Raw genomic sequence first — 27,396 nt, 5'->3', positions numbered from 1 at the left:
CTTCCTCCCTGGGGGAGGACTCCTTATACTCCTCCCATCTCCAGTGTGGTCCCTCCCATGGCAGACAGTCTTCCACGGACTTCTCCACGAGTCCTTCCCATGTGCTGCAGTTCTTCATGAACTGTTTCAGGGTACATCCCTTCAATAGGAAGCAGCCCTTCAGTAACAGGCTACCCAGTGTGGGTCCCAGCTCTCACCAGCAAACCTGCTCCAGCACAAGATTCCAATGGGACAACAGCTTAATGCAAACATCTAGCTGCCCCAGGTGGTATGTAGAGTCCTCCATGGGCTGCAGGTGGGTATCTGCTCCCTTGCTAACTGCCATGGGCTGCAGGTGGGTATCTGCTCCCTTGTTAACTTCCATGGCTGCAGGTACACGTCTTCTCCCTTGTTAACCTCCATGGACTGCAGGGCAATCTCTGCTTCGGTGCCTGTAGGACCTTCTGCCTCCTCCTGCACTGACCTTGGTGTCTGCAGGGCTGTTTCTCGCATATTCTCACTCCTCTCTCCAGCTGAAGTTGCTGTTTGGGTTTTACCCCCTTGTTCAGCCTGTTACCCCAGAGGCACTGCCACCATTGCTGATGGAGTGGGCCTTGGTCAGTGGCAAGTCCATCTCGGAGCTGGCGTTGGCTCTATGGGAAAGAGAAGAAGCTTCAATTAGCTTCGAACAGAAGCCACCTCTGTATCCCCCAACCCTTGCCATACAAACCCAATACATTCATTTACACATAAGCCATTCCACCCTGTCATATCAATGCTGAGGGAATTTCATAAGGACATAAATATATGATGAACCCATTTGAAGGCTGCTCATACTTCTAGAGCAACCCAAGGAACTTCTATGTAAAACTGAATCACTCTCATAGTTTCTAATAACTGTCACAAAAGCTGAATGCAAAAGCATTGAGGGGACTTGTGTGTTTCCAGATGTTAATATATAGACTAATCAGTCCAAAAGCTTTATCATTACACTCAGCAAAGGATTTTTTCCCATTTCCATCAATATTCATGTGTTCTAAAGAGGACACACAGGAACCTAAATGTCAGTCTTGAGCAGAGAAGAAGTACTCCTACTCCATTACGTTAGGTCAGGATAAAAGGTCCAAATGAGTGCAGCCCTCTCTGGATATCACAAGATCAAGAGAGATACAGACCCTGTCTCTGCATGGAGAGTGTCAGGTGCTACTCCCTTATGCTTGGGCAGGTAAGGCAGAAGCTGGGACCGTGCTGCAGGCAGCACAGCAAAGGACAAATGATGGAGTAGCACCTTAGCTGTATCTTGGTTCCTCAATTTGAGAAAGTGGTTGCTATAGCTGAGTCCCAACAGAGAACAAGTTGAAAACCCAGAGAGAAGGTGAAAAATGCACCCTAGCAATGCCCAGACTTGGTCACCACTATCATCTTTGGACTAGTGCAAATCAGACCTGCTACATTCTTGGGATGAGAAGGACATGGGGCTATTGGAGCAAGTCCAGAGGAGACCATGAGGATGATCAGTGCCTGGAGCAGCTCCTACATGGAGACAGGCTGAAGAAGTTGGGGCTGTTCAGCCTGGAGAAGAGAAGCTGCGTGGAGACCACACAGCAGCTTCCAGTGTCTGAAGGGGGTTCCAAGGATGCTGGAAAGGGACTCTTCATCGGGGACTGTAGTGATAGGACAAGGGGTGATGGGTTCACACTGAAACAGGGCAAGTTCAGGTTAGATCTAAGGCAGAAGCTCTTCCCTGTGAGGGTGCTGAGGCGCTGGCACAGGTTGCATAGCCGCCCACTGCAGCCAGTGCTTCCCTGTGTCCCAGTGCATCCCTGTGCCCAGTGCTTCCCTATATTCCAGCGGTTCCCTGTGTCCCAGCACATCCCTGTGCCCCTGTGCATCCTGGCTGCGAAGGAGTTAAAGCGTCCGGGACCCCGCAGCCCGCAGCTTCCTGACGTCAGCCCCGCGCTCGCTCGGCGGCGGGGACGCGCTTACAGCCGGTGCGGAGCCGGGCACGGGGCTGCGGGCGGAGCGGCGCGGGGCTGCGGCGGGCGGTGCAGCGCATCGCCGGCAGCATGTCCGCCAAGGAGCGGCCCAAGGGCAAAGTGACCAAGGACAGCGTCACGCTCCTGCCCTGCTTCTACTTCGTGGAGGTGAGTGGCGGGGGCGCGGAGGCGGGCGCGGGGGATGCTGCCGCACCGCGGGGTGCAGATCCCGACGTGATGCTTTGCCGTTCCGAAATCAGAGCCCCCCAAAAGGGGCAGCGTAATGAACGTCTTCTTGCAGCCTGGTCACGAGGAATTGTTGCTAGGAATTGCTCGGAAAAGGGAAGATTTGGGCAACTAAAGCATGTTGTGTGCAGAGGAACCCTGCAGGAGGAGGACATGTTCAAGAAGGGCTGGCTGCTAGGCGAACGCTGCTTGGCTAGAATAAAAATCACATCCATGAGGGAATGCTTGGGAAATGTCCTCACAGTGATCACCAGTGATGCTTTTACCGACCCCTGGATTACGTGCTTCCTCTCACAGAGCTAAAAATGCCACAGAATGCGGGTCTTGGCACATCTTACAGAGCAAGCCCTGCTATGGCTGCTTGGCTGGGAGCAGGTGGAGTTGCAGAGGCACTAGCTGCTTGGTGTGTCACTTGGAGACATCTGGCTTCCTGGAAAGCACAGTCACTTTGGTTCTTCTGGAAGATCAGGAGCATACACAGGTTAAGCTTAAGGGAATTGGTGTGATGGGGATGTGTTTAATGGCACAGCAGTAAGAGGGAGGTAAAAATGGCTTATGGATTGAGCAAAGGGTGTCAGGGAGGTGACCAAGGTTCTTTGAAGCACCATGTAACTTACCTTGGAGAGAGATTGTGGAAATAATGTGAAGAACTTAATGGCAAAATAAGATGAAAGTCAATGGTAACCAAATAAAATCATAAATATACACGGAATTCTTAACATAGGAAATATTAACATATAAACATCGGGTAAAATAGAAAACAAAATTATTTTCTTTCATGTGCACTTGCAGGGCTTTGGAGATTCTCTAGGAGCTAGAAGGGGTTGGGTTGAGAAGGGATTTAGGTGACAGCGGAATGTCCCTGTCCCCTGCACTCCCTGGCTACCTAGAGGTGGTCAGGAGCTAACCCAAAATAAGCCACACCAGCCTGAAAGCTTGGCAGAGGCTGGTGAGATGGAAGCATCAGGCACATCCCATCTGTGGAATTAGGCCTGCTCCTGAAAAGCCCTTTGATGGAGGTACTTGCTGTGCCCTACACTTACATTAGCTTTGTATAGGAGAGAGGTTAAGCTTGGAGAAGCCCCTAGAAGAAGGCAGGGGCTTCCTCACTCTCTGTGCTCCCTTTGTTGCTTTGGGAATCCAACCAGAAAGGGAGATTGCTGGACCTCAGCTAGGGCATAACTCTAATTCAGGGACAATGTAAAGATCCTGCAAGACACGACGGAACTGTGCCTTTTGGTGGGCACAACTGTGCCTTGGCCTGTAGCAAGATGGGATGAAGTACACAGCTCAAAAGAGTTGCCTGATGTAATACTAACTACATACTCATAGCTCCCCTAGAAGCTCCCTGGAGCTGTTACAAGGAATAAGGCAAAGGATTCTGCAAGCAATGGAGCTTTGAATGAGCTCTGTCTTGCCATATGAAGCAGGCAAGTTCTCCTCTCTGGCAGGGACATTTAGGACCTTCAGCAAGTCATTTGCAGCTAGATCTAAAAGGAGGTGGAGATCTCTTCACCACCCAGCTGCTCTGAGAACAGTCACTTAACAAAATGGTCTCCTAAGCAACTTTCAGGACTTCTATGTTACTCAGTCACAGAAGCAGAGCCTAGAGCCTGTTTGGGCCCTAACGAGTGAGGTCTAATTATTGCACTACAGACCTATGGTTCCTTTTGACCTGATGAACCCATAGGTATTCAGTACAAGGAAAAGCAATATCAAGGGAAAAAACTGACTGCAATGCACGAGAGCCTAAACATTGATTAAGAATCCCTTTAGTGAGTTCTCAGCTCTCCCATTACCCAGCAGGCACATTTGAAACCATTTCCCATATTTTAGCTGAGCACTGAAATCACTCGAGGGAAAGACTGACAACAAATCATATGGTATTTAGAAAGAAACCCTTAGCTTGTGTTACTTGTGTCCACCCACCCTGCACTTACCCACATGTGCCCTAATTCTATTCAGACTACTGAGAATGCCTTTCTAGAGCTTTGTAGCACAGGCACAGCACTTCAACAGCAACAGAAAAAGGACCTGGTGGTTTAGATTCTTCCATTGTGCCTGGCTTAAGATTGGCAAAGATTGAGTTGTACCTCATAAAGAGGGATTTAATCCAATATAAAGGATAAAGGAGTTGCCCAGCGTGGTTGACTGGCATCATTATGCGATACGGATTTTGTTTGTAAGCAGGAGGGAAGTTCTTAATGTGACCCAACAACAGCCAACTATTTAAAAACAAGACTTACCCAATTTAACTAAGGCTCTCTGAATTTTAAAGCTATTACTTTCATGAATGGTGGTTGAATGGATGATGGGAAACAGGATTCCGACCTGCTTATTTCTGCAACTCATTTACTTTAATTTTCACTGTCCCATTCCCAGCAGACAGTCCTTCCCCATCCTAAATTGCAGCAAAAATACCATATCCGTAGCACGTTACTTACCTTTAAACAAGGAAACTGGGGTTTGCTGTCATCCAGTTTGCATCAAGACATGGGAGGTGTAGGCCAAAGGAAGAGCAGATTGTTTAGGAATTGTATCACCCCAAAGTGCTGTTTTTTCTCTCTCGACAGGGAAGATGTGGAAAAAGAATAGTAGGCCAAGGAGGAAGTAAAAATTCCAAAGTGGCAGTAAAGGGATGGGTTTGTATCACGCAAATGAAATATACAGTGAAAAGGCAATACTGTATATACTGTATACTGTAATACCTACTATAATTCGAGTGTGCAGAACAAGTGAAGAGAGATTCTCTGCTTCAGAAGGACTTTATCTTTAGAAATAGCAGCAAATACAGTTCTGACACTGAGGATTTTCTGCTGTGAAGATCCTTAAGAATTCCCATTACGAATGAGACTGACTCCTGCCAACACATGTGTTTGGTGGCAGCAGCTTTCAGGACTGGATGAAACCTTGTTAAACAGAATGCATGCAGGTCACTGCACAAGAAACACTGGGCCTGATTCTGGTTTCAGTGTGATTTGGGGTAATTCAAAGTAGCAGACTTGAGCAACGCCAGAGTTAAAACATGAAAGCAAGATGCCCCTCTGCAGATGAGTGGCATCACTACAGCTATTCTTCATTTACTCAGGAAGAGCAAAACGAGAATCAGACTAAAGCTCTGGGAGACATAGAAATAAAAAGGGATTGAAATGAAGAGATGGTGCTTCTGAAGAAAGCGGATAGATCATTCTCTAAACAGGGGCAAACCAATGGCCATTAGAAAGCAAATTTTAACAGTTTCAGTTACATGTTTTCCAGTTTTGTGATTCATAAAATAACACGATGATGTATCCTATGTCTCAGAAGAATGTTTTAGAGGTTATTTTAAGATACTGGTGAGAGTTCTGCTTAGCAGAGCCTCTGATCAGCACGCACCCCTGTGAGATGGAGAGGTTTAGATTGCCTTGGGCATTATGTTTACCTGGAGCACATGGTAATCAGCACTGCCAGATAGTTTGGCCTGTTTTATTCTTAATCGTACTAGTGGCATCTGAGGGTTCTGTAGCCTGAATGGGTTATCTGAGCTTCTTCTGTACACCTGAGAAAGACAAAACTTGCCAATGCAAATTCATAGGTCAAGCAGGAATTAATTTTCATAGTAAAAAGTCTATATACCTCTGGGAGATACTGAAAGTGAGTGTTCCTGAAATACATTTTGCTTTTTGCTAACTGACTTTCAGCATATTCAGGTGGTATCATGATAGTCACTTGCAGAAGAAATATGGCAGTGGGTTAATATGAATCTGGAAAACTTCCCAGCTTATGTAGTTTCTATTCCTGGCAGAATGGTCAGAGTTTAGAGGCAGTACAGACAGATACATTTCTTCTTGGTGAAGGAAAAACTCTCTCTTCACCCACTTCCAAACCTCATGGTTTAAATCCTGGTTCCACGGAAGTCACTATGAATTTTGCCTTTGACCTCAGTGCCACTATTGCTTCACCTGTTCGTGTGGGAATGCAAAAGGCCATGGTGTTGTCAACCCGAGTAACTTGATGCACTTACTCTACAACTAAATTGTGTTCCTGTGGCACAGCCTTCATCTGTTGGTTGCTTAACTTCCAGCAACTAAAATTAGAGACCTTTCAGACAGTGAGACATTAAAATCAGAGACCTTTCAGACAGTGAGATACTAAAATCAGAGACATTTCAGACAGTCAGACATTAAAATCAGAGATATTTTGGACAATGAGGCAACATCCTTTATAAGTTAAATGTTTTCCTTACGTTGTCTGCTAGACTCTTGTATATGATGCATGCATACAGATACAGGTTGCTTCTTTTCCTTCATTTTCCAGAGCAGAGCCAGGAGTTAACCATGGTAGGATTATTTGGGAATGCTTCTTTCCGTACTGGAAGACCACTTCTTTTGCTTGTTCCCCAGGGGAGCTGGAATCCTCACCAGCAGAAAGCACAAAGATCTGTTATAACTGTAGGACTGCAGGCTGCAAAACACAGGAAGTCATCAGCTTCCATTGAAATAAGTGCATGTGGAGAATGTTCACTGTGCCTCAGCACCAGATGCTTTAGGTTTTGTTTCTACCATACACTGACAGAGCTGGCTTTGAAACCTAAAGCGTATGTACACATCACTTGGTGGCTCAGTGCTACTTCTTGGTCACAGCTGCATTTTTTCCCAGTTATTCAGCCATGCATGAGCCACCACATTTAAATTATGCACTTTGTCACCGGCAAGTCATGCAGAGGTGTGAGAGACACCCGGGTAAAAGCCAAGGGAGTGCAGTGATTAGAAAACTGAGTACAGAGAGAGTAGGCTATAAGGCTAAATGTTTCTTCCTCAGAACAGGATGTTTGGGTCTAGTGTAAGCATGAAACTGCACCACTGTGTGTTGGAGACCCAGTGTAGCCACATTTCTCTCTAGACTGATTTTCTGTTATGCTTAAATTAGCCTTAGGGGGGAAAAAACCCAGTAGAAAACCCCAGAAGCTGTCACTATACCCATACTGCGCAAGCAGCACAATACTTTCAAATACACTACTTTTTCTCTCAAAGGAGTCAACCATGTGTGAGGGGAAGGAGAAGAACCACACTTAGCAGTCTGCTCATTGAGCTGCCCTTGTCGTGTGGCTGACTCACAGAGGACTGATGTCACACTTGGTTAGAACACTGCATTAGACACCAGCATCCCCCAAATATTAAGGGGCTGTCTGAGGCCTGAGGATGCTCCTACGCATTCAAAGCAGCTCTGTAATTCATTGTTGGAATCATTGACGCTACATGCTGCACATCACTTCTGTGCTTACAGAAGAGCCCTACAGCCTGCATAGTGTCAGCTCTTAGCAGAAGATGACCAGAAAAAGGGCCATCTTCTGCTAAAAGGGGGGTGTCAGGCCTGTGCAAAGGCTGTCCTGGGATTTAAAGTGCAAGTGCCACAAGTTAGATCTCCCTCTGGTTTTGGCTACTTGCTTGGTAACTGTAGAGTTTGAGTAGTTCATGGGGAAACAAGGCCCTGCTCCCTTTTCAGTCCTGCACCATTCTCCTGACCTAGTACCCCAGCAGTAAAAGCTGCAGGTGTCATTTAGTGGCATGTAGTGTGCAGTGGCATGTGGCTACCCCAGGACACAGTCCTGCAGGCATGCATGTAGTGGCATATGGTATGTAGTGGCATGTGGCATGTAGTGTGTAGCTATGTATAGCAGTGTGTAGTTGCATGCAGCAGCATGTAGTAGCATATAGCGGCATGTGGCATGTAGTGGCATGTAGGGTGTAGTGGCATGTGGCAGTGCATGGCACACGTTGTGTAGTTGTATGTGGCATGTAATTGTGTGTGGCATGTAGTTGTGTGTGCTGTTTAGTGGCATGTGGCACATAGTGGTGCGTGGCTACCCCAAGACACAGTCCTGCAGGCATGCATGCAGTATCATGTGGTGTGTAGTGGCTTGTGGCATGTATCACATAGTGCCATGTAGCGTGTAGTGGCATGTAGCTGCAGGTAACTGTGTGTAGCAGCATGTAGTGGTGTGTGGCTGTGTGTGTCATGTAGGAGCATGTGGCATGTAGTGGCATGTGGCTACCCCAAGACACTGTCCTGCAGGCATGCATGTTGTGGCATGTGGCATATAGCAGCATGTCGTTGCATGTAGCAGTGTGTAGCAGCATGTAGTAGCTCTGTGTCATCAGCCAAAACGAATAAGGAACAGCTTATTATGAACCCTGAGCTACACAGGAACTGAGTTGGTACAAACAGCGTATCATGCTGATGATCCCATCACTTGAAAGCTCGGCTGGTAGGAAGGATGCTCAGCACGGGAGTAACCACAGAGAAAGGCTGGCACCCTTTTGTACGCGTGGAGTACAATAAATTGCAGTGTTGTGTAGGGATGGGCAGCTTTGTCCCATAGAGATTTTGAGGAAGCTTCGAGCTGGACTTTGGGAATACTCTGACTCAAAACCAAACGCCTTTTTCTTAAGTGCTGCCTTTAAAACTTGTGATTTACCATAACCCAGCACAAGGAGCATAAAAGAAGTTTCATCATCAACAGTAAATGCAATATCCCAAATCTACTTGTTTGGACGTATGCGTTGATTATAACTGATCATTGATTTAATAGATCAATATTAATTAAATATTAATATTAAATCATATTATATCATAATGTAATAATATAACTGTAATAATAATATAAGGAATCATCAATTATGTTTAAAGTCACACTGAAAAGAAATGTATTCATAGTATTTATTTGTGTTGCAAATCTTTTGCCTAAGGATTTGCATCCTCTTTAATGAACATCCACTTAATTCAACGTAAATATTTTAAGGTAGTTTTAGGTTGTTCCTACCTGAGAATTAAACACTTTCATTTTGTTGGTTTCTCCTTGTGAAACCAGCACTTTCAGGGTTACTATGCACTGAGATTTCTGACATAAATAGGAATTTTATCAATGATGTATCATCAGCTCTATTTTCGGTCTTACACATAAGGCAGAAGCTCTTCCCTGTGAGGGTGCTGAGGCGCTGGCACAGGGTGCCCAGAGAAGCTGTGGCTGCCCCATCCCTGGTAGTGATCAAGGCCAGGTTGAGTACAGGGGCTTGGAGCAATCTGCTCTAGTGTGAGGTGTCCCTGCCTGTGGCAGGAGATTGGAACTGGATGATCTTAAGGTCCTTTCTAACACAAACCAGTCTGGGATTATTCTGTGAAAGGTTTTCTATTAGCATTTGGCAAAAGATCAAGAGGTCTGAGGAGTTGCATGACGATATCTGTTGTATTTTTAAAGCTAAACTCTAATTGACAGTCACCAAACAATTGAATTAAACTCTGAAATCAATGCTGGAAATAAGGATAACTCAATTTTCCCAAATGGCAACAATAATAGGTTTCAGTGACAGCTGGGGTTTGAAATGAATCCAAGTTGAAATTAAATCCTAGAGTGTTAAATTTAGAAGAAAGACCCTCATATCATGGCTCTACAACTAATTTCCACAAAGCTTAGACAATGGTGAGGTAAAAATCCTTCAGGGAAAAGATCAGTTCCTTACAGCTTTGGTCCAGGTGAAACCTGCATCCAGAAAAAGGACAAGAAGCAATAGAAACTCAAGTGCAGAGAGAAAAGCAAAAAGCCTTTCTATAGATGCCAATCTTCTGAAAAGCTTGAATTCCTTCTCTTATAAGCCTTGTGCAGTGAAGAATTAAGTTTAGAACATAAAATAATCTACAAACCTGACATTTAGGCCAAGTGAGTCTACAGCCATCCTGTGCTTAGCACCATCCCTCAAGAGTTCTCATGACAGCTCAGTGTGCGATGCATTTGAGCTTGGGGGTACCCCCAGCCCTGCATAGCATCCTCGCTGAGGGGGAAGGTACAGCACTGGTGGAGCTCAGCAGCAACCATGGATTCTAAACAACAAGAGAAAATGGCAGAATCAGGGACTCTCCCAGCACAGCACAACAGGACAAGATCCATGGTGGGTGAAAGCTGCGATCACTGTTGGTAGTTGGCTAAGAATACCTTGTCTCCTCCAGCCCACCACAGCTCTCTTTTTTGGCTCATCCATCTGTTGTGCCTTGTCATTTAGCCCATGAATTCTCTGGCACAAAGACTGGCATTTCTGATATATTTTAACAGCATCTTCCACGATGCCACAGCCTTGCAGTGTGAACACAGTGCTGTCATTAAATAGACCATCCTTCTCCCAAGCACTTGGCTGGTATTTTTCCCACCAGGAGAAAGTGCAGGCATTCACTAGACACCTCTTTGAGGCAATCCTGTTTGTTTACTTGGTTGCTTACAAAGATTCCCAGTAAACAAGAGAAACACCAGGAGGCAGATCCCATGCTCAGGAACTCCTTGGTGCTGTGGAAAGGCAGCAGAAAGACCTAAGGATCTGAGAATTTCCTGGCTAGTAATTATTTACAGTATATGAAAGATCCCAATAGTGTATCAGGCATTCCTTAACCATTTCTGACGTGTGGGCTAATCATACTAGCCTTATTCCTCATCATGCCTTGGCTTCCTCTGAAAACTACATGCATATGGCCTCTCTCTTTTCTACCTGTCTTTTATACAGGCAAAATTAACCCACAAAGCAATTCCACAGCCTTTATATTTGCATCCAATCTCAAGGAAAAGAAGTCATTCCAGCCAGCTCACTGAGCAGGCACTTCAATATTCCACTATAATTACAAGAGAGGCATTTCATTCCCCCATACGCACACACTTAGGACTGACTGAAATATAGCCCAGGCTAATCACTGTTGTAGCTCATGTTTAAAGAGTTTACTGGAGTCTGCTAGCAGCCACCAACACAGCCCAATACACCACCACCACCACAGCATGTGCCTATGAGATCATAAGAGATAAGGCTTGTAGTACATTTTAACAAAGCAAAGACAGGTCACAGAACTGCTACCTAAGAAACAGGTTCAGACGTTTGAGTATGTACAAAGCCCATGGATTTTAAGATGCTATTCTTGGGAAGATAAATATGGGCCCTTTACATACTTAAGTACTGGCAGATATAGGAGTTGGATAGATAACTACCAGTGTACAGCTTTACAGAAAGGGAATTTGCAGCAGCTACTGATTCCCAGAGAGTTCTGAATTATGTATGCATCCAATTGCATCTCCTTTCAAGGGAAGATAGGAACTGCAGAGTGTGTGTGTGTTCTTGTTACCTTCCTTTGGTTTGAGCCTCGCTGTCTCCATGGTGTCATTTAGAACCCATCAACATCTGACTGCCACTAAGTTGGCTGTGACGCCTGCAGAGAGAAAGTGGGTTTAGTGAAGCTTTGATGATTTGGAAATTCTCCAAGGGGAGGGAGCACCCTGAATTAGAAATTTAGGGCTCTGCAGAGACCCTGTGGAATAGAAAAGGTAAAAGGTCCTACACATTAACTCAAGAGCAAGCAGTTCAATGCTTCCTTCAGAAGAACGGGTTTTGTGCTTGATGGAAGGCAGGAGACAAAAGTCAGTGCCCCAGATGCTCAGCTATCCAAAGGACAAACTTGTGCTCTTTATTCATCCACTCCAGTGAGATTTTCCTAAGGCTTGGTCTTCCACTGCCCCCATTGCAAGAACCTCTGCTGTCATGCCAGACCTGCATTCCTGCCTTAGCGGGTGCAATGTGGAGGACTTGCAGATGTAGGAGAAGAGATGGGGCGTATGCTGATACTGGAGACCTCAAGGATACAAACAACTCACTCAATGGTCACATAAAGAAATACAGAACTGCAGCTGGCAAAACTGGGCTTAGTGGTAACAAAGAGCACAAAAAACACCATCCAACATGTGTCAACCATGCCACATAGAGTAAATTGGGACGTAACATGAAGAGAAAGACCAAAAGATAAAGAGCAAGGTGTAAAAGCACATTAGCAAATGTAAAAATAACCCAAGTGCTTCCTAGGGCGAGGAAGAATCACCATCATCATCATACTGCTCCCGACAAAGGATCTGAATTGTGATACACTAGAGTCATAAATAGCTCATTTTATACAGAATAACTACTTGTTACTACTAGATCTAGATACAAAATCCATGCAGAGCTCTACCATACACAGATACGTGAAAATGAAACAAATCTGGCATTGCCTGATTTCTAATGTGCCTGGGAAAACTGCTATTACAATTAAAACAAATCAAAACAAAGCTCCAGGCAGGTCAAGACAAATACAGACAAAAAACGTTTGAGAAGCCCCAGTCCTGAGTCTTTGCAAACTCAGTACTGAGTTAGTAGCAATGACAATACTGTATTTAGTGAGCTACAGCTCTACAGGCTCCTCTTTCCATACACTCAAAGCCATGGGAAACTAATCATAGGGAAGTTTAACAGAAGCATTTCCATCTACCTGGGGGTGCTCCAGCAAGTTTGGTGGTTAAGGCATAGCAACTGGGTTTTGGGCAGGACCAGTGGGGCTCCCATGCACAGGCTGTTATCATATGACCAGTAACAAATTGTGCTGGCACTGTGGGTCCTGGACAATCTTAATCCTCCCAAGTAAATCAGGAGCACCCCGGAACTGTGCGAGGAGCAATCACTGCATGGCCCACAGGAGAGGGATGGGCAACCTGAAGAACTGCGACATCCTACTTCTGACCTCCTCTCACAGGCATCTCTTTTAGCAATCTCTTCTTCTTTTTTTAGGCTAGGGCAAGGGGTAATGTGAATCTCTGATTCTTTCAGTTCTCTGCAATATGTGATACATGTCTGGTAGCTGTTAGCCAGCAGGAAGATTTGTTACCAGTTCAGAGGAGTCCTATGGCTTAAAAAAGGCCCTTAACTTCCAGCTTAAGAAAATAACAGGAGGACAAAGAAAAACTTCGTTCTTTTAAGTAAACCCCAAATAAAACCATTTCAGCAGCTCTGCTGACTGTGGTACTAACTTTCAGACTCCAAGCAAAACAGAGTTTGATCACTGTGGTCAAACCCTACATTCACAGGTCTAATCTACAAGCTAAACAGGGACCTTTCTGCATCAGACAACCAAAGAAGAAAGTATAAAGACTTTATTAGTCAAGATACATGAACTGAGGTTGGGGGGGGGGGGGGGGGTATTATTCTAATTAGGAACAGGAAAATTCCTATTCCATTTTGTAATTAAAACAATACACATTCTACCATCTAATTACATTTGACATTTTCAAGGTGTTGGGAGCTGAAGTCTATAATTACAGAACTACTTCTGCCTCAAGCAGAATACTCCATAAATATTCATGTATTAAATAGCCACTTAGACTGTTTAGAAGATTTTAGAAATGTTATTTCTTTAGAAGCCTCACTTTTAGAGCAAGCATTTTATATCTGTAGTTTTAAAAAGATGGGAAGAAAAACATCCCATGGGATCTGACATACAGTAAATTGACTAGAAACCTATTCATTAGTATTAGATACAGTTATGTTTCACAGTCCTTTGGAATAATTTCTTTTAGCAGAATGGGTAATTACAGTCAGAAATAATATGGGAGTCCTGTAGGGAAGTCAGAAGACAGGAAAATGCAATTCTTATAATTCCTTGATTTTCTAATTAATGATAAAATTATAGCTTAGTGCAGTACTTTAAAAAGAAGTTATCCACATCTTTTATTTTAGTGTCTCACAATAAAATAGCACTTCATATTTTGCCTATTTTTAATAGTTCAATATTGCCATTTAAAACAGTTGCCTGCTTAAGAATACCATAATCAAAGTAGAGGTGGACCTGTGAGCAATGCAGAGCCTGTTGTTCAAGGAGAGGCTTCCCTTTCCTTGACACTGGAGAAACAGAAGGACACAGAATGAAGATGAAACTTGGGAGTGCAAGGTGCTCCATGAGCCTGTCTGCTCTGTGTTTCCATTCTAGAATGAACCATATACACATCTAGATAAAAGGGCATGATTTCTGAGAAGAGCATTAGGGACTTTGCTTATTGTGTCCATTTAGCTCATTGAAATAGGCTTGTGTTCTAAGGTGCTTTGCCCCATGGGACTTGCACCCTGGCTAAGTCATTAGGTATGACTTTCAACTACTTAATCAAAGAATCACTGAATCACAGAGTGGTTTGGGTTGGAAAGGACCTTAAAGCTCATCCAGTTCCAAGGCCCTGCCACAGGCAGGGACACTTCACACTAGAGCAGGTTGCTCCAAGCCCCTGTGTCCAACTTAGCCTTGAACACTGCCAGGGATGGGGCAGCCACAGCTTCTCTGGGCACCCTGTGCCAGCGCCTCAGCACCCTCACAGGGAAGAGCTTCTGCCTTAGATCTAACCTGAACTTCCCCTGTTTCAGTGTGAACCCATCACCCCTTGTCCTGTCACTACAGTCCCTGCTGAAGAGTCCCTCTCCAGCCTCCTTGGAGCCCCCTTCAGACACTGGAAGCTGCTCTGAGGTCTCCACGCAGCTTCTCTTCTCCAGGCTGAACAGCCCCAGTGTTCTCAGCCTGTCTCCATACAGGAGGTGCTCCAGTCCCCTGATCATCCTCGTGGCCTCCTCTGGACTTGCTCCAGCAGCTCCTTGGCTGGCCCAGCATCCAAGGCCAGGTTGGATGTCTGCTTTCCAACCCAAACCATTCTATGATTCTGTGATCCCTGCACATCTGTAAAATGAGCAGTCTGGCCTCTGTTGACTAATTTTGCATGCTTGCCTTACAGTCACTCAGGGACCGCAATCCAGCAGGAAGTGAGGAACAGTGTTATTTAATGCACCCAGCTGAAGAGCTGCAGTTCTCCCTGTGATGGGCAAGAAGCATTTAGTTACACAGTATATAATTATTCCATACATATGATATGTCAGATTACATCACAGTTACATATTACGTATTCATAGTATATGTATTACATATTGTGTATGTTATGTGCCATGCACAGTCTGTGTCTGTAATACTGTACATGAGTGCAGATATCCATATATACATATATATGTACACAAACACAACTTACTGAAGCAAACTTACCAGATGCCTGGTGTTATTTTTGTAATGCTCCTAACACTTAGGGATGCCAATGCACCTTCCCTCCCATTCTACACCATCACAGCCTCTACACCATGTGACACGACAGTGCAATCAACATGCACATCAACAACCAGACAGGCAAAATTCTTCCATTCTCCACTTTATTCTTCCTTAGAATTAAGACACAACTCACCCTCTTCCAATCTGTCCTTCAGGACATCAGCGGTAAGATGTTCTTTTCAAACAGAAACTAAGTTATAGTAAAAGATGTTTCAGTGACATTTTGCTAGAACCCTCCTTTAATCACCCAGAATTACATCTTTATGCACAAAAAAAGTCTGAATTTTAAAAGCCCAAGGTTTGAAAAACTGAAAAAGACCAGTTACTGCAAGAAACCATTGTCCTTCTGCCATACACAGCAGCTTTTGTCCATCATTTATCCAATATAGATATTTATCCAGTTTACCTCTGCTTTTTTATTCCACTGTACAATGGAATGAAAGACACTGATTTTAATCAATCAATTACTTTTGTAAATGAGTACTAAACATTGCAAGAATAATATAATCTAAATATGCCTGAAATGATGTTAGGACAATTCCTATTTCTCATAATGTGAGGTGCTAGATGTAAGAGTTTTCTTCTCAAGAGATGTGATAGAGCCTTATCATATTTTTATGATTTTATTTAAATGAGTCTATTTAGTAGTTGCAAGCTTTTGCTTTTCAGCTGCAGCTAACAGCAAGAAGTTAATGTCATAGCCAACTCAGAAAGAATAGGAAGCAGATAGGCAGTCACATCATATTATCCATAGGTACCTTCACTGCAGTAGAGTCACAGGGAAGGAACCACTGCATCTCAGTGGAGGAGCAGGCAGTTGTTCTAGTGGTGTTCAGTGAGGACTCTGGGAAATAACAAACAAAACATGTTTCTGAGCACTTGCAAGTAGGATACACAGAACAATCACATGTTGCTGGACACAGAACAATCACATGTTGCTGGTCACCTCTGAGTGCCCCCATGCTCTGCTCACTTAGAAACCAATGGCTTCAAAATGCCTTTTTGCTACTTCTCTCAAACAATTCCTTTCACAGAGGCCTCGTGGTTCAATCTCTGCTTTCAGAAGCTGGTGGAATTCATCCCCAGAGGGGCCAGCTTCCCTCTTCATAAATTACTGGCAGTAATTGCGAGGAGTAAAATCACTGAAGAGCTGGAGGATAAAAGACTTGTGAACCAGAGTCATTATGGTTCTAAACAGACCGCGTCTTGCCAAAGTTAATTGCTTTTTTGATAGAATTACACAATGAATGTACAAAGGCAGAACACTGTATTAGCACGTATTTAGATTCCAGGGAAGCACTGGATACAGTATTTCATTACTTTGAAACGTAATGCAAACTGGCTTTGATATAAGCACTGTCATATACATTACAGAGAGTTGCTAAAGCACCAAAAAGGGTGCTGATGAACACCAGCACACTGAAGCCTCACATGGGACACAGCAGTCCTGCTATTCCCTTTTGAAGACAAAAAGCCCAATTAAATAAAATGGAAGTTTGTCTATTAATGTTTCATAGATGAAAAGTCCAAATTATGTGAGCTGAAGGTTGGATTGGGTGTTTTGAGTAGCCTGGTAGACAAGAGGGTTATTTGCCATCAGCTGAACACTATCATACCTCTAGAGAATCCATTATTTAAAGATGGCAAAATGCATATGACAGGGAGCAGTGAGATGTAAATAGCAAACATCACAGAGACTTATTAACAGGCTATGTTGTCTTTGCAAAAGCACTGCTGTTCCATTTGCAAACAGTAATTTGTTGCTTTCTTCTCTTGCAGTTACCCATATTGGCATCCTCTGTTGTTAGCCTCTACTTCCTTGAACTTACTGATGTCTTCAAGCCAGTTCACGCTGGATTTAATTGCTATGACAAGAGTCTGAGTATGCCATACATTGAACCTACACAAGAGTCTGTTCCCTTCCTGATGTTGCTTAGTCTGGTTTTTGCTGGACCATCAATTACGGTAAGTTTAAGGTGCCACTGTCACTTAGAAATATTTTGAACAGATTTTCAGCTGGCATAAAGAAAAATCACAGAATCATAGTATATAGAAATAAAATATAAATAATATAAATAACTTATATAAATATATAATATACATATAAAGAATACAAAATAGCTCCTTTGGTTTCAGTTAGGGTGCAGAGTGTCATCCAAGCTAATTACCTTAGGATTTTCAAATCATCTTTTATTATTCTATAACAGAACCAGACTTACTCCTTAAGAGTCCCTGTAGCTCTTTCAGTTGGACTTGATGATGTTAAAGGTCTTTTCTGACCACGCTGATCCTATGATTCTGTGATCTTGACAGTGGGCATTAAAGTTAAGAAACAGCATTCACAGTTGGGTGAGAATAGCTTGAATCATTGTGTTACGCTATGCAAATACTTGAACTATTACAGGCATGCTCTGAGATACACAAACAATTCAAGCTTGTGTTGGAAAGGGAAGCCTCTCATTTACAGCCACTAGCATAAGAACTAGCTTTCTTAAGTGAGAAGGTGCATCAATCATGTCAGTGAAATCAATTACACTCTCCAAAATAACACTGGGGCTCCTCTAAATTTGGAGTCAGTCATTAAAAGCCGGCAAAAGGAAGCTGGTTAAATCACTCACCCAAAGGGAGAAGATGATTTCAGCAGAACACAAATGTCTGATATTATACTGATAATATGAGCAGTTTGGTCACTGTTTTGCAGAAGAACACACATGTACATTGTCTGATAGAGGTGAGTACTGTCTCTGCCGGAATTGCTGCGTCAAATGAAATCTAAAGGCTTTACCTCTCTCTATATATACAGGAGGGAATTCATTGTGTGTAATTTTAGGCAGCTCAGATAGGAGCCGTAATCTTACAGCACTCCAGTTTGGCAAATGGAGAGAGAAATTCACCTGGAGTGGGTGATTCCAGGCACCTAAAAAGCTGAATGAACCTTCTGAAAGGGTCTCTGTCTCCTCAGACAACAGTGACTGTGCGCCTTGGGTAGATACTTCTCTAAGGTGAGCTGCAGATGCATCTCTGCTGCCAGCTCCTCTGAATTCCCTTAAATCCAACCGGTTCCTTTGTTTTCTAATACCAGCCAACTTGCAATTATAAAGCCTATAAAATGCAAACACCCATATAAAAACCACCATGTGCCAATCCCTCCCTACCTTCCAGGATGATTTTGATTTATTTGTCCTTCTTTTCTAACCGAGCTCTTCTTGCTCTGTTTGATTTTTGGTTGCTGTAAAACCATTTTTGAGGGATTCTGCACAACCATCAGACTAAAAGTTGTACTCATTTGGGAACTGGGAGCTAAGACTCTCAGTGGTCCCGGTGCAGATACTTGCAGCAAACACCAGATACTGATAAAATCAAAACTTGTTGGTACTGCAGTCTGGCTGGTTTTCTTCAGTCTAGGTAGTGTTTCTGATAACAACAAAGTGGACTTTCCCAAAACAACCATAAAAGTAATCTACATGGGCTCACTGACCACAATAGAGAGCTAAAAGCTGATTTTCACTTCGGAGAGATTATTTCAAGCCTAGGTAATATCAGAAACCTTCAACTGAGATGAAAGATGATCAGTTCTTTACAGAGCATTCATTAAGAGCTTTGACTACAGATGAATTGAGCATTGCATGAAATTATGCAATAGGAAATGTTGCTCTTGCTTTAGTCATCCTCCTAACAGCAGTACAGACAACTAAGCCCAACCATGCCCACACTGGAGCACGCCTACCAAACCTAAGATCAGTAAAGAAAGTAAATCCTGAAGCTTCAAATTACGACTGCTTAAAAGCTGCAAGCCTTAGGGAAGTTCTAGATCATTATTAGTGTAAGCATAAAGGTAATGCTTGTATTAGATGAAGAATGGTCTCTGGTACTGCAAAATACACAACTTCCTTTTATTACAGACACTGAAGATGGTGTAGAGCATCAGCTCTTTATCTAAGAAATTACATGAGGGGTTGTCCAATTATTCCCTTTTGCTTTGGAAAAATAGGCTGATGAAGCTCAACGTAAAAAGATCACAATTGTGCCACTGTCATCTTGCTCAGTTTAGCATTTTATGATTTAATTTGCATTAAAATTTCAATGAATTACTTTATAAAATCTGGAAAAGTCTAGAAAAGAAAGCATGAGCCATACGAGGAATTGCGCATCTCCAGTAACATCTACAGAGCCAGGCTGAGAGAGCTGGGCTGGGTCAGCCTGGAGAAGGGAAGGCTCCTGAAGGGGAGACCTCAGAGCAGCTCCAGTGCCTAAAGGGGCTCCAGGAAACCTGGAGAGGGGCTTTGGACAGAGGCCTGTAGGGACAGGACAAGGGGAATGGCTTTAACCTGCCAGAGGGGAGACTGAGATGAGCTCTTAGGCAGAAGCTCTTCCCTGTGAGGGAAAGAACACAAGCAAATTCCAGTCTCAATCCCTCCTTAAAGCCTTACATAAATACTAGCATAGGACTTAACTGCTTTTCTATATTATTATTGTTTCTATACTCAGTTTTATCCAATACTGGAGAACATCCTAAATCTATTCAATTTATAGTAAATTTTCTTCACCACAAACCTAGTATGTTGTAATTTCTTTTCCCAAGCCATTAATGCAGAGGGTCTGTATTTGGGTTTGGGGGTTTGGGGCTTTATGGCTTGTGGGGTTTTCCTTTGCTTTTTTTTTTTGCTCATTGTTAGTGTACTACAAGTACTTTTAACCAGATCTGTTACGAAGCCCTGAAGCGCTACAGAACATTATTACTACCTGTAGTATTTTTGCATGTCTTACAGCATGTGGCATATATAATTTTTTCTCTATGCATTCATAAACCACAGGAGAACAACTGGATTTGTGTGAAATTATCAACAAGGATATTTCATACTGGTCATAAACATATATGTGAATTGCAACATGACCTCTGCTGGCTTCTAAGAGCTCTGAATCTGATCCTCTGCCATAGTTTCTCTCTAATTGTTCATTGAGAAATGTTAGGACCAGTTATTTAATGGTATCAGTGTAGGTTCAAACCCTTACCAGCCACTGACTGAAAACCTGCTTACAGGTAACAATGTGCTTTCTAACAGAGATCACCAGGAAATTAGATCACATTGATTTGGGAAATCAATTTGCGAGGAGAGGCATTCACTGCCAGCAGTTTCAGTCCTGCTGCCTCTGCTGCTGTGGGAGTTGGTTTCCTTGGAAATACCAGCCTCCAAATTTTCCTTCACATAGGCCTCGCTGTTTCCCAATTTTCTCCTCTATCACACCAGCTAATCCACCTCTCTGGTGTTTTAACCTGTGCCAGACAGTCCCTAGAGCATGGATAAAAACTATTAAGAGTTCCTCTGGGGTTTAAGGTCGAAATACTACTGATTTCTCTGGGAAATTTCAGCTGTAAAGTGACCAAATGGAGACAGATAATAGTGACCATGGTTCTAATCTAATAAAAATCCCTTTAAATAACCCTTACCACTGACTTTTCCATGTAATGAGACAGCCTTCACTACTGCCTTTTTTCTGGCAAAGAAGTAGCATTTCAATTTAGCAAACCTTTAGCTAAGAAAGAGTTAGACTAAGCTTGGCCACTGTATCTCCCACCTCCTAGGGTGAGGAGTCTTAGCATGCACAAACGTTCAGCATCAGATGCTTTACATTGCATTGTAAGCTTTGTGCATTGCAAGTATTAGTTTCTAGTGCAACTGCGGCTGGCCAAAGTGAATCTCTTAGTGATGAGGACCGCCTCATTAATTTTAGTGTATCAACCCAACCCTTATTCTGAACTCTGCACAAGGCCTGTCCAGATTCCCAAGTTGCTGCACTACAGGAAGCCCATCAAACCTGAGACTGAACATGTATAAATGGCTCCGGATTTTCCAGCAAGTAACACCATTTGTCATTTATATTCTTTTTATAACCCTTTTTTCTAGGGCTTCAGCCATAATCTGTTTTGCTTGATGTGTTCAGAGGAACCATAAAGACAGAACTTTTTCTGCTGCTGTGGATCTGGTTAAAAACCAAGCCAAATTAAACAAATACAGAAGATCAGACTGCCACATAATTAGAAGCTGCTAGGGACTGCTAGGCTCGAGGCCAAGCCTGAGTGCTAAAACCACCTCAGGAGCACTGGGTTATTGCAGTGGCTCTGGATTATTTTAGAGGCAAGATTCGTTTTGCAGAATCACCACATCTAGGCTGTGGATCAGCCCCCTGACCCCACTGAGCACTGTATACTGTGTGCCACTTGCATTTCATTTCAGTGCCACTTCCTTGCCTGCCCTCACACAGGCTAAGTTGCATGACTACTGAACACTTATATATTGATACGAACCTTTCAAAGCAGAATACGTGCCCATGGATGACATTGGTTGTGGGATAGTTACATTTCAGCCTTTAAATTCAATCAGTGTCTTCTGAGTAACTGCTGCATTTAATTTAATGGCTCCTTTGTTATTGCAGATAATGATAGGAGAAGGAATACTCTACTGTTGCCTGTCCAAAAGAAGAAATGGGATTGGAACGGAGGCCAATATTAATGCAGGAGGATGCAACTTCAATTCTTTTCTCAGAAGAGCTGTCAGATTTGTTGGTGGGTTTCAAATGTTACTCACAAAGAAGAGCGTTCCATGCACATTCAGTTATCACCATGCAGGTTTCCTTCTCTGAAGCAGCCTTTCAGAACAGCGCAGGGCTGTCACTGGCATAGATCTTCCTCTCCCACAACATGCAAGAAGAAACTGTCAAACGCAGCGACAGAGCAGCCCCATCCATCCTCAGGAATGCAGCATCTACACTCTCTGTTTTTCCTTTCCTCTCCTGTCAGTGTTTCTAAAAGAATAATTTGGTTTTCCTGCTGTGCCCACATTGAGCTGGCTCCCATTTAATGGTTTCAGTGTATAGTTTCCCCTGCCTGTCTTCAGTGCATCGCAAGGATTCAACCCACCTGACACAGTATTCAGACAGTAAAACTGTGTTAGAAGCTCTCAGTAGAATTGACATTCTTATGCTGGGATGTGTTTATCTACCTCTTGAAAAAATGTTAGGATCTGGTAACAATGCTAGAGAGGAACATGTTGAATCGATTTGGTTTACTGTAATTGTCAGTTATGAAAACTGGACTTTGTTCCACTTCTTACAGCTAATTTCCTTTACCAATGAGTAGCTGAAGGAAAGATTTTCTGTTCCAGGAATCTTGCACTAGAGAGGGCAGCCTAGGTAAAGACAGTGTGAAGGACAGCAGGCTGAAAACCCTCTAGGAGGACTATACACCAAGTATCTGTTGTCTGGCAAGCAGGAAGGTAACAGGAGAGGTTCTACTATGACCAGTAAAGCATCCTCTGAAGATTAGCAGCGAGGAAGTGAGCAGAGGGGGTGGTAGGTCACAACATCAGCAAGGACAACTGTAAAGATACCTCATGCTTTCTGCTTCTCCTCCTGTATGGCATCCAATTCCATCACCAAAAAAGATAAACTCAAAGATGCATGAATTTCATTCTTGATTCATACTTGGAATTTGCAGTTTCTTTCATATTCAAATGACTTTCGCATTCTTTCCAATTTAAAATGAAAAATAGATTTATTTATATGGACACCAGTAGGGAATTCGTGTTAATCTTTAGGGGAAAAGCAGTTGAAAATGCTCAGTAAAATAACTGCATTTACAAACTCTGAATTTGGAATTATTAACCAGACAGAAACACTTATCAGTTACCAAAACAACTTCAGTATTTGGACTCATGGCAAGAACTTGCTACTCAAGAAACATCAGAGGTGTGAGGGTGGCCAAAATTATTACCAGCTGAGGAGTACCTGGTGGTAAAGACAGAACAGGTCCTAAAAGCAGCGATCTAATGGTCAGGTCTCCATGCTATTAAAAGCCTGTATCCCAGTGGGCCAAGGTCAGGATAAGCATATATGCTCTCCTCAAACAGTTGGCTGTCCTGTAGGCAGTTCAGAAGGCTGCTCTCCAAACCAAAGCAGCTGCAGCGTAGTTCCCTTTCATGGAAAGATGTTGGAGGACATCAAACCATCAAAATGTTAGGTTTTAACAGGAAGAAAACAAGCATAAATAATCTTCTTTTTTAACACTAAATAATTCAGCTTTGCAATAAGCTCTCTTAAAACAGCCCATCGTCATCTTCAGTTCAATTCTCTCAAGTCCAACTGCACAAGCCACTAGAATTCCATTGAATGTATTTTGTTACAATGCATTAATCTAATTTCTCCATATAATGAAGTTAAGAAACTCTACTGATTTCTTTCCTAGGTGTTCATGTGTTTGGTCTTTGTTCTACTGCTCTTGTTACTGACATTATACAGCTATCGACGGGATATCAGGCACCGTATTTCCTGACTGTTTGCAAGCCTAACTATACATCCTTAAATGTATCCTGCTCAGAGAATTCCTACGTTGTGGAAGATATTTGCTCAGGAGCTGATCTCAGTATTATCAACGCTGGAAGGTTAGTTCTCTCTTTCCTTGTGTACATTTTTAAGTATTCATTTTACTTATTTTCTGCCCCAGCCTCAAGATTTAGTTTGTTTCTGGCTAAAATTGCAATGATTTCTTTCAGTTTTTGCTAACAAAGGTGAGAACAGCAATGTCTGTTTAGTGATGTGCCATTTTCTCTACAAAAATATTATGCCAACAGTGAGCTTTGGAAGACTTTGGCAGATTCCAAAGCACAGGCATTAGAAACTGTTTATTGTCCCTCCTTCAAAGGAGACAATTTCCCATACAATTATTAATATCTATAGCTTCTGTGGCTTCTCCCAGTGGGATCTGGTTTAGTTCCCCATAACAGGCAGTGGCAGAAGTCACCCAGTACTTTATCAGAGACCTCTGTCTGACATACATTACTGTGCTGGCTTTTGGGTCTCAGTTTCTGAGGCTTTGTTTTGAGATGTGTTGGAGGATTTGTTTGTTTTCTGTTTCTCTACTTGATTAAGTTTTTTATATTGACAGCATTGAAGAAATCCCTTTATTAGGGCCCAACAGCACAAATCTGTGTACTTCCAAACTTTTCTTTCATGGTATTTTAACTGGTGGCGTAACCTTGATCATTTAGTCTTTAGCCTCCTTACTTAGATACCAGCAGAGAAATTAGTATTCTTTATAACAGCAGGTTTTAGCCATGCCTATCAGTCATGCTGAGCTATAAACCAGACTATATATCTTATTTTAAACAAGCTTGATGTGATAGTGATAATTCAGCTACTAATGAGACAGGTCATAAATTTAAACAGGAATCTGAAGGTGTATGTCAGTAAGTTGCACTGTTCCAAAGCATCTGCTACTTGTTAGTTCGAAGACTCTACTAGTATGAAGTGTCCTAAATATAAGCACTACAGTACTGGGAAATCACGAAACTTCACTGAATGCAGTAGTTCTCTTCCATCTCTTTTCTGCAACAAAGTTAACCTTTATTGCCTGTTAGTCATGGAATGTTTGAATGCTTTTGCAGTTCTTCAAAATCTTGGTGCATTTTAAAACCTCCTATTCTCAAAACAAGTTACAGCATAATTATAGAGTGTTTGAAACGATGACAACTTCTGTCTCTGACTTAGCTACATTGTTGCTCTGTACCTGATTCATAGACACGAAGTTGTGTTACTTATGGCACACCTACTTCACTAAAGCTTTTCACTCCTTTCTTGTTCTGTATGCAGCCCCAAATGCTTCTCTTTTAACTTTATGCCTCAGTGCATTACCTTTTTGTCACATGGATATTGGTTAAATGATCTGTCCATGTATAAAGCCACCTCTACCCTCGTTTTTCTCTTCCTCTTATTTCAGTGGTCGACACACTTGGGAATCATGAAATCATTCACTTTGTATCTTCCAGCAATGCTTGTCATCTGTCTCCTTTCACTAGGACAAACCAGTTTCACTGATGTTTAAAGACCCTTAATTATTTGACGCATTTGGTTTTAAATATATCTAGTGGGATAAGAATAACTAGCACTGATTAATTTGCTGTATCTTTTCATTGGATGTGGGCATGATCCAGAGCTGGAATAAAGGGTTATATTGGCCATAACAATTGGGTGACAGTAATTTTGGTGAAAGACATAACCAGAATTGCTTTATCAGCCTTCACCTCACTGTCTGTTTTCCCATGACCAATTGCGGTTACTGGGATGCTGCCATTGAAGCCGATGCTCACAAGCAGTGTCTTAAACCTTTGTGGTATCCCAGGGAAATCAGTGGAGCTTTACATATCAGCAGGCAGAAAAACTTCAATGATTTCATCTCCTTCATTTCATCACCTCTGATATGATGCTACTGCTCTGAACTGACTGCCTGTAGCCATGATAAAAATGCTGATCAATCCTAAGTTTAAATATCATCACTTCCAAAACCCAGCAAAATCAGTTATAAAATATTAAGACTCAACAACCTTTTTTTGTGTGTTTCTATTTCTATATGAAGATGACTATGTATTGGTACCCCAAATTTATTCCCATCATAGAGAATACATTTGGTGATCTGTAATATTCTGCCACCACCCTCAGTTTCTCCTTACTTCAGTTTTATTGCATTTTGCCTTATTAAATTGTTGCTTCCTTATGCCTGTCTCAACTCTACCGAAGCGCTCAGCACTTGCTACTGATTCAATACTTGCTTCAGTCATCTACTATACGAGTTATCGCGTAACTTCTCCAGCCCAGGAGGTTCATTCACTTCAGTGATTTCAGCCTCTAAGGGGCTGAGGTTGCTAATGGCCTTCATTCTTCAGTTGTACTCCCCAAAAACTTGTCTCCAGAAATTTACGTCTAGACTCCCCAATGGAAATTACAGAGAATTATCCAGCTGATTATATAAAATCATTTTCTGCAACATCCCAAATATCCAGGAGATCCTTTGTCCATCTTTACCTTCAAAAAGCCTTTTCAGTCATTTCTGTTCAGATTTCCAGCAACTTCCCCTGATGATTCCTTATCATTTTGGATATTCTCACTCAGTACGACTCTCAGCATGACTCTTTCTCATTGTCGTTCCCCCTGTACACATCCTCCTGCGTGAGCATTTAGTGATACACTGTCACCCGAGTCCAGGATATGTTTTCTTTGAGACCTTTGTTCACCTTTTCAGTACAGAGCTGTGCAAAAATGCTACATATTTTTGGCTTGAACTATTTTCATTTTAACGAAAAGATAACAAATAGGGGAACAAAACCAGTGGCACCATTACACAGAGTGCATCTAGGCTGCAACATGCTGTGCTTGCCCTGAAAGCATGCGAATAGAAAAGAAAACAGAAATTGACTGTAGCATAGCGACACTCCTCATATACTCTCAAAATGCCTTCAAGTGAAGGGTAAGTTCTGACTGGTACTAAAGAATCAAATCTACACATTAGCTCCACAGAGACTGCAAGTAGATCTATGCTTCCACTAAAACCTGGCCAGGGTAAAGGAGGTGATTACCCATTACAAACATTCCCATTTTGTTCATGTCTTTATCCTCCTGTCCTCCAGCCTGAACTTGTTCCCCAGGGATACTACTGGTGAAAGGCTTGTTCAGGGGGAGGAGAAAGAAAAAAAAGGGGAAAAGAAACAGGGGGGAAGAAGGAAAGAAAAACAATTTAGGTTCAAATGTCTTTAGAAACAAAAGGGATCGTGCTGATTTCATCTTGGCCAGAGCCATGAACTTGCTGCAGCCACGGGCTTCAATTCAGATCACAGATTCACATTTGACTACATGCACACATTGAATTGCCAATGAATTATTTCAAATAGATAAAGCCAAATGCATAGGAAACAAATTCAGAAGGCAGACTGCTGCCTGGCAGAGAAATGTCTCTGTCTAAAGGTAAAGGGCTGTATTCCAGCTTTTGCCATCTTATCCTGGCTCACTCAGGGGCTGCCAGAACATGGCTGGACATGGAGCCCCACTGGGATCGAAAGACCAGTGAGTGTTTAAGGACTATCCCAAGCTGAGATTTCTCAGGTGAAAGTGCCTGCAAGATAGATACACCCTTCTTCACCAAAACAGCCAGCACATGATGTGTCCATGCCCTTTGAAGGACAGAAATGCACAGGTATAAACTGCTGTACATTTTCACTACATTACTCCCTTCTAGAGCTCAGAGGTCATAAAAGAGTTTTTGGGATTCTGCAAGCTATGTACGAGGTAGAATAGGTGTTACTGAATCCACCTGCAGCCAAGCTTTTCCCTTTGCTGTGTAAAGGGAACAATACTCCTTAATGTTCCCACCACTAATGGAATGGGTCTATAAGAAGTATGTCCGTGTAGCTGCTACTTGCAC

At 42.7% G+C, this 27,396-nt stretch overlaps 2 protein-coding genes across 2 annotated transcripts in view; one reads left to right on the top strand and one right to left on the bottom strand.

Annotated features, from left to right (window-relative positions):
- PLPPR5 (phospholipid phosphatase related 5) overlaps positions 1–6,155 on the bottom strand; it is a 122,107-nt gene extending 115,952 nt beyond the window's left edge. Inside the window, exons 1-2 of the mRNA XM_061379127.1 lie at positions 5,817–6,155; positions 4,646–4,764 (exon numbers count right to left, since the gene is read on the bottom strand). The gene's annotated coding sequence lies outside the window, so the exon portion shown is untranslated. The remainder of the gene's footprint in view (positions 1–4,645; positions 4,765–5,816) is intronic.
- The window catches only part of PLPPR4 (phospholipid phosphatase related 4), a 35,348-nt gene continuing 9,954 nt past the window's right edge, over positions 2,003–27,396 (top strand). Inside the window, exons 1-4 of the mRNA XM_061379098.1 lie at positions 2,003–2,123; positions 16,929–17,114; positions 21,585–21,714; positions 23,392–23,587. Coding sequence (XP_061235082.1) covers positions 2,046–2,123; positions 16,929–17,114; positions 21,585–21,714; positions 23,392–23,587 — 590 coding nt within the window. The 5' untranslated portion in view covers positions 2,003–2,045. The remainder of the gene's footprint in view (positions 2,124–16,928; positions 17,115–21,584; positions 21,715–23,391; positions 23,588–27,396) is intronic.

This window comes from Neopsephotus bourkii, unplaced genomic scaffold (genome assembly GCF_033783945.1).
Source record: "Neopsephotus bourkii isolate Nb327-2 ecotype Australia unplaced genomic scaffold, CSIRO-AGI_Nbou_v1 NB_1768, whole genome shotgun sequence".
Lineage (NCBI taxonomy): Eukaryota > Metazoa > Chordata > Aves > Psittaciformes > Psittacidae > Neopsephotus > Neopsephotus bourkii.
The sequence above is the reverse complement of the archived record's forward strand: the minus strand, read 5'-3'. Positions and strand labels throughout refer to the sequence as shown.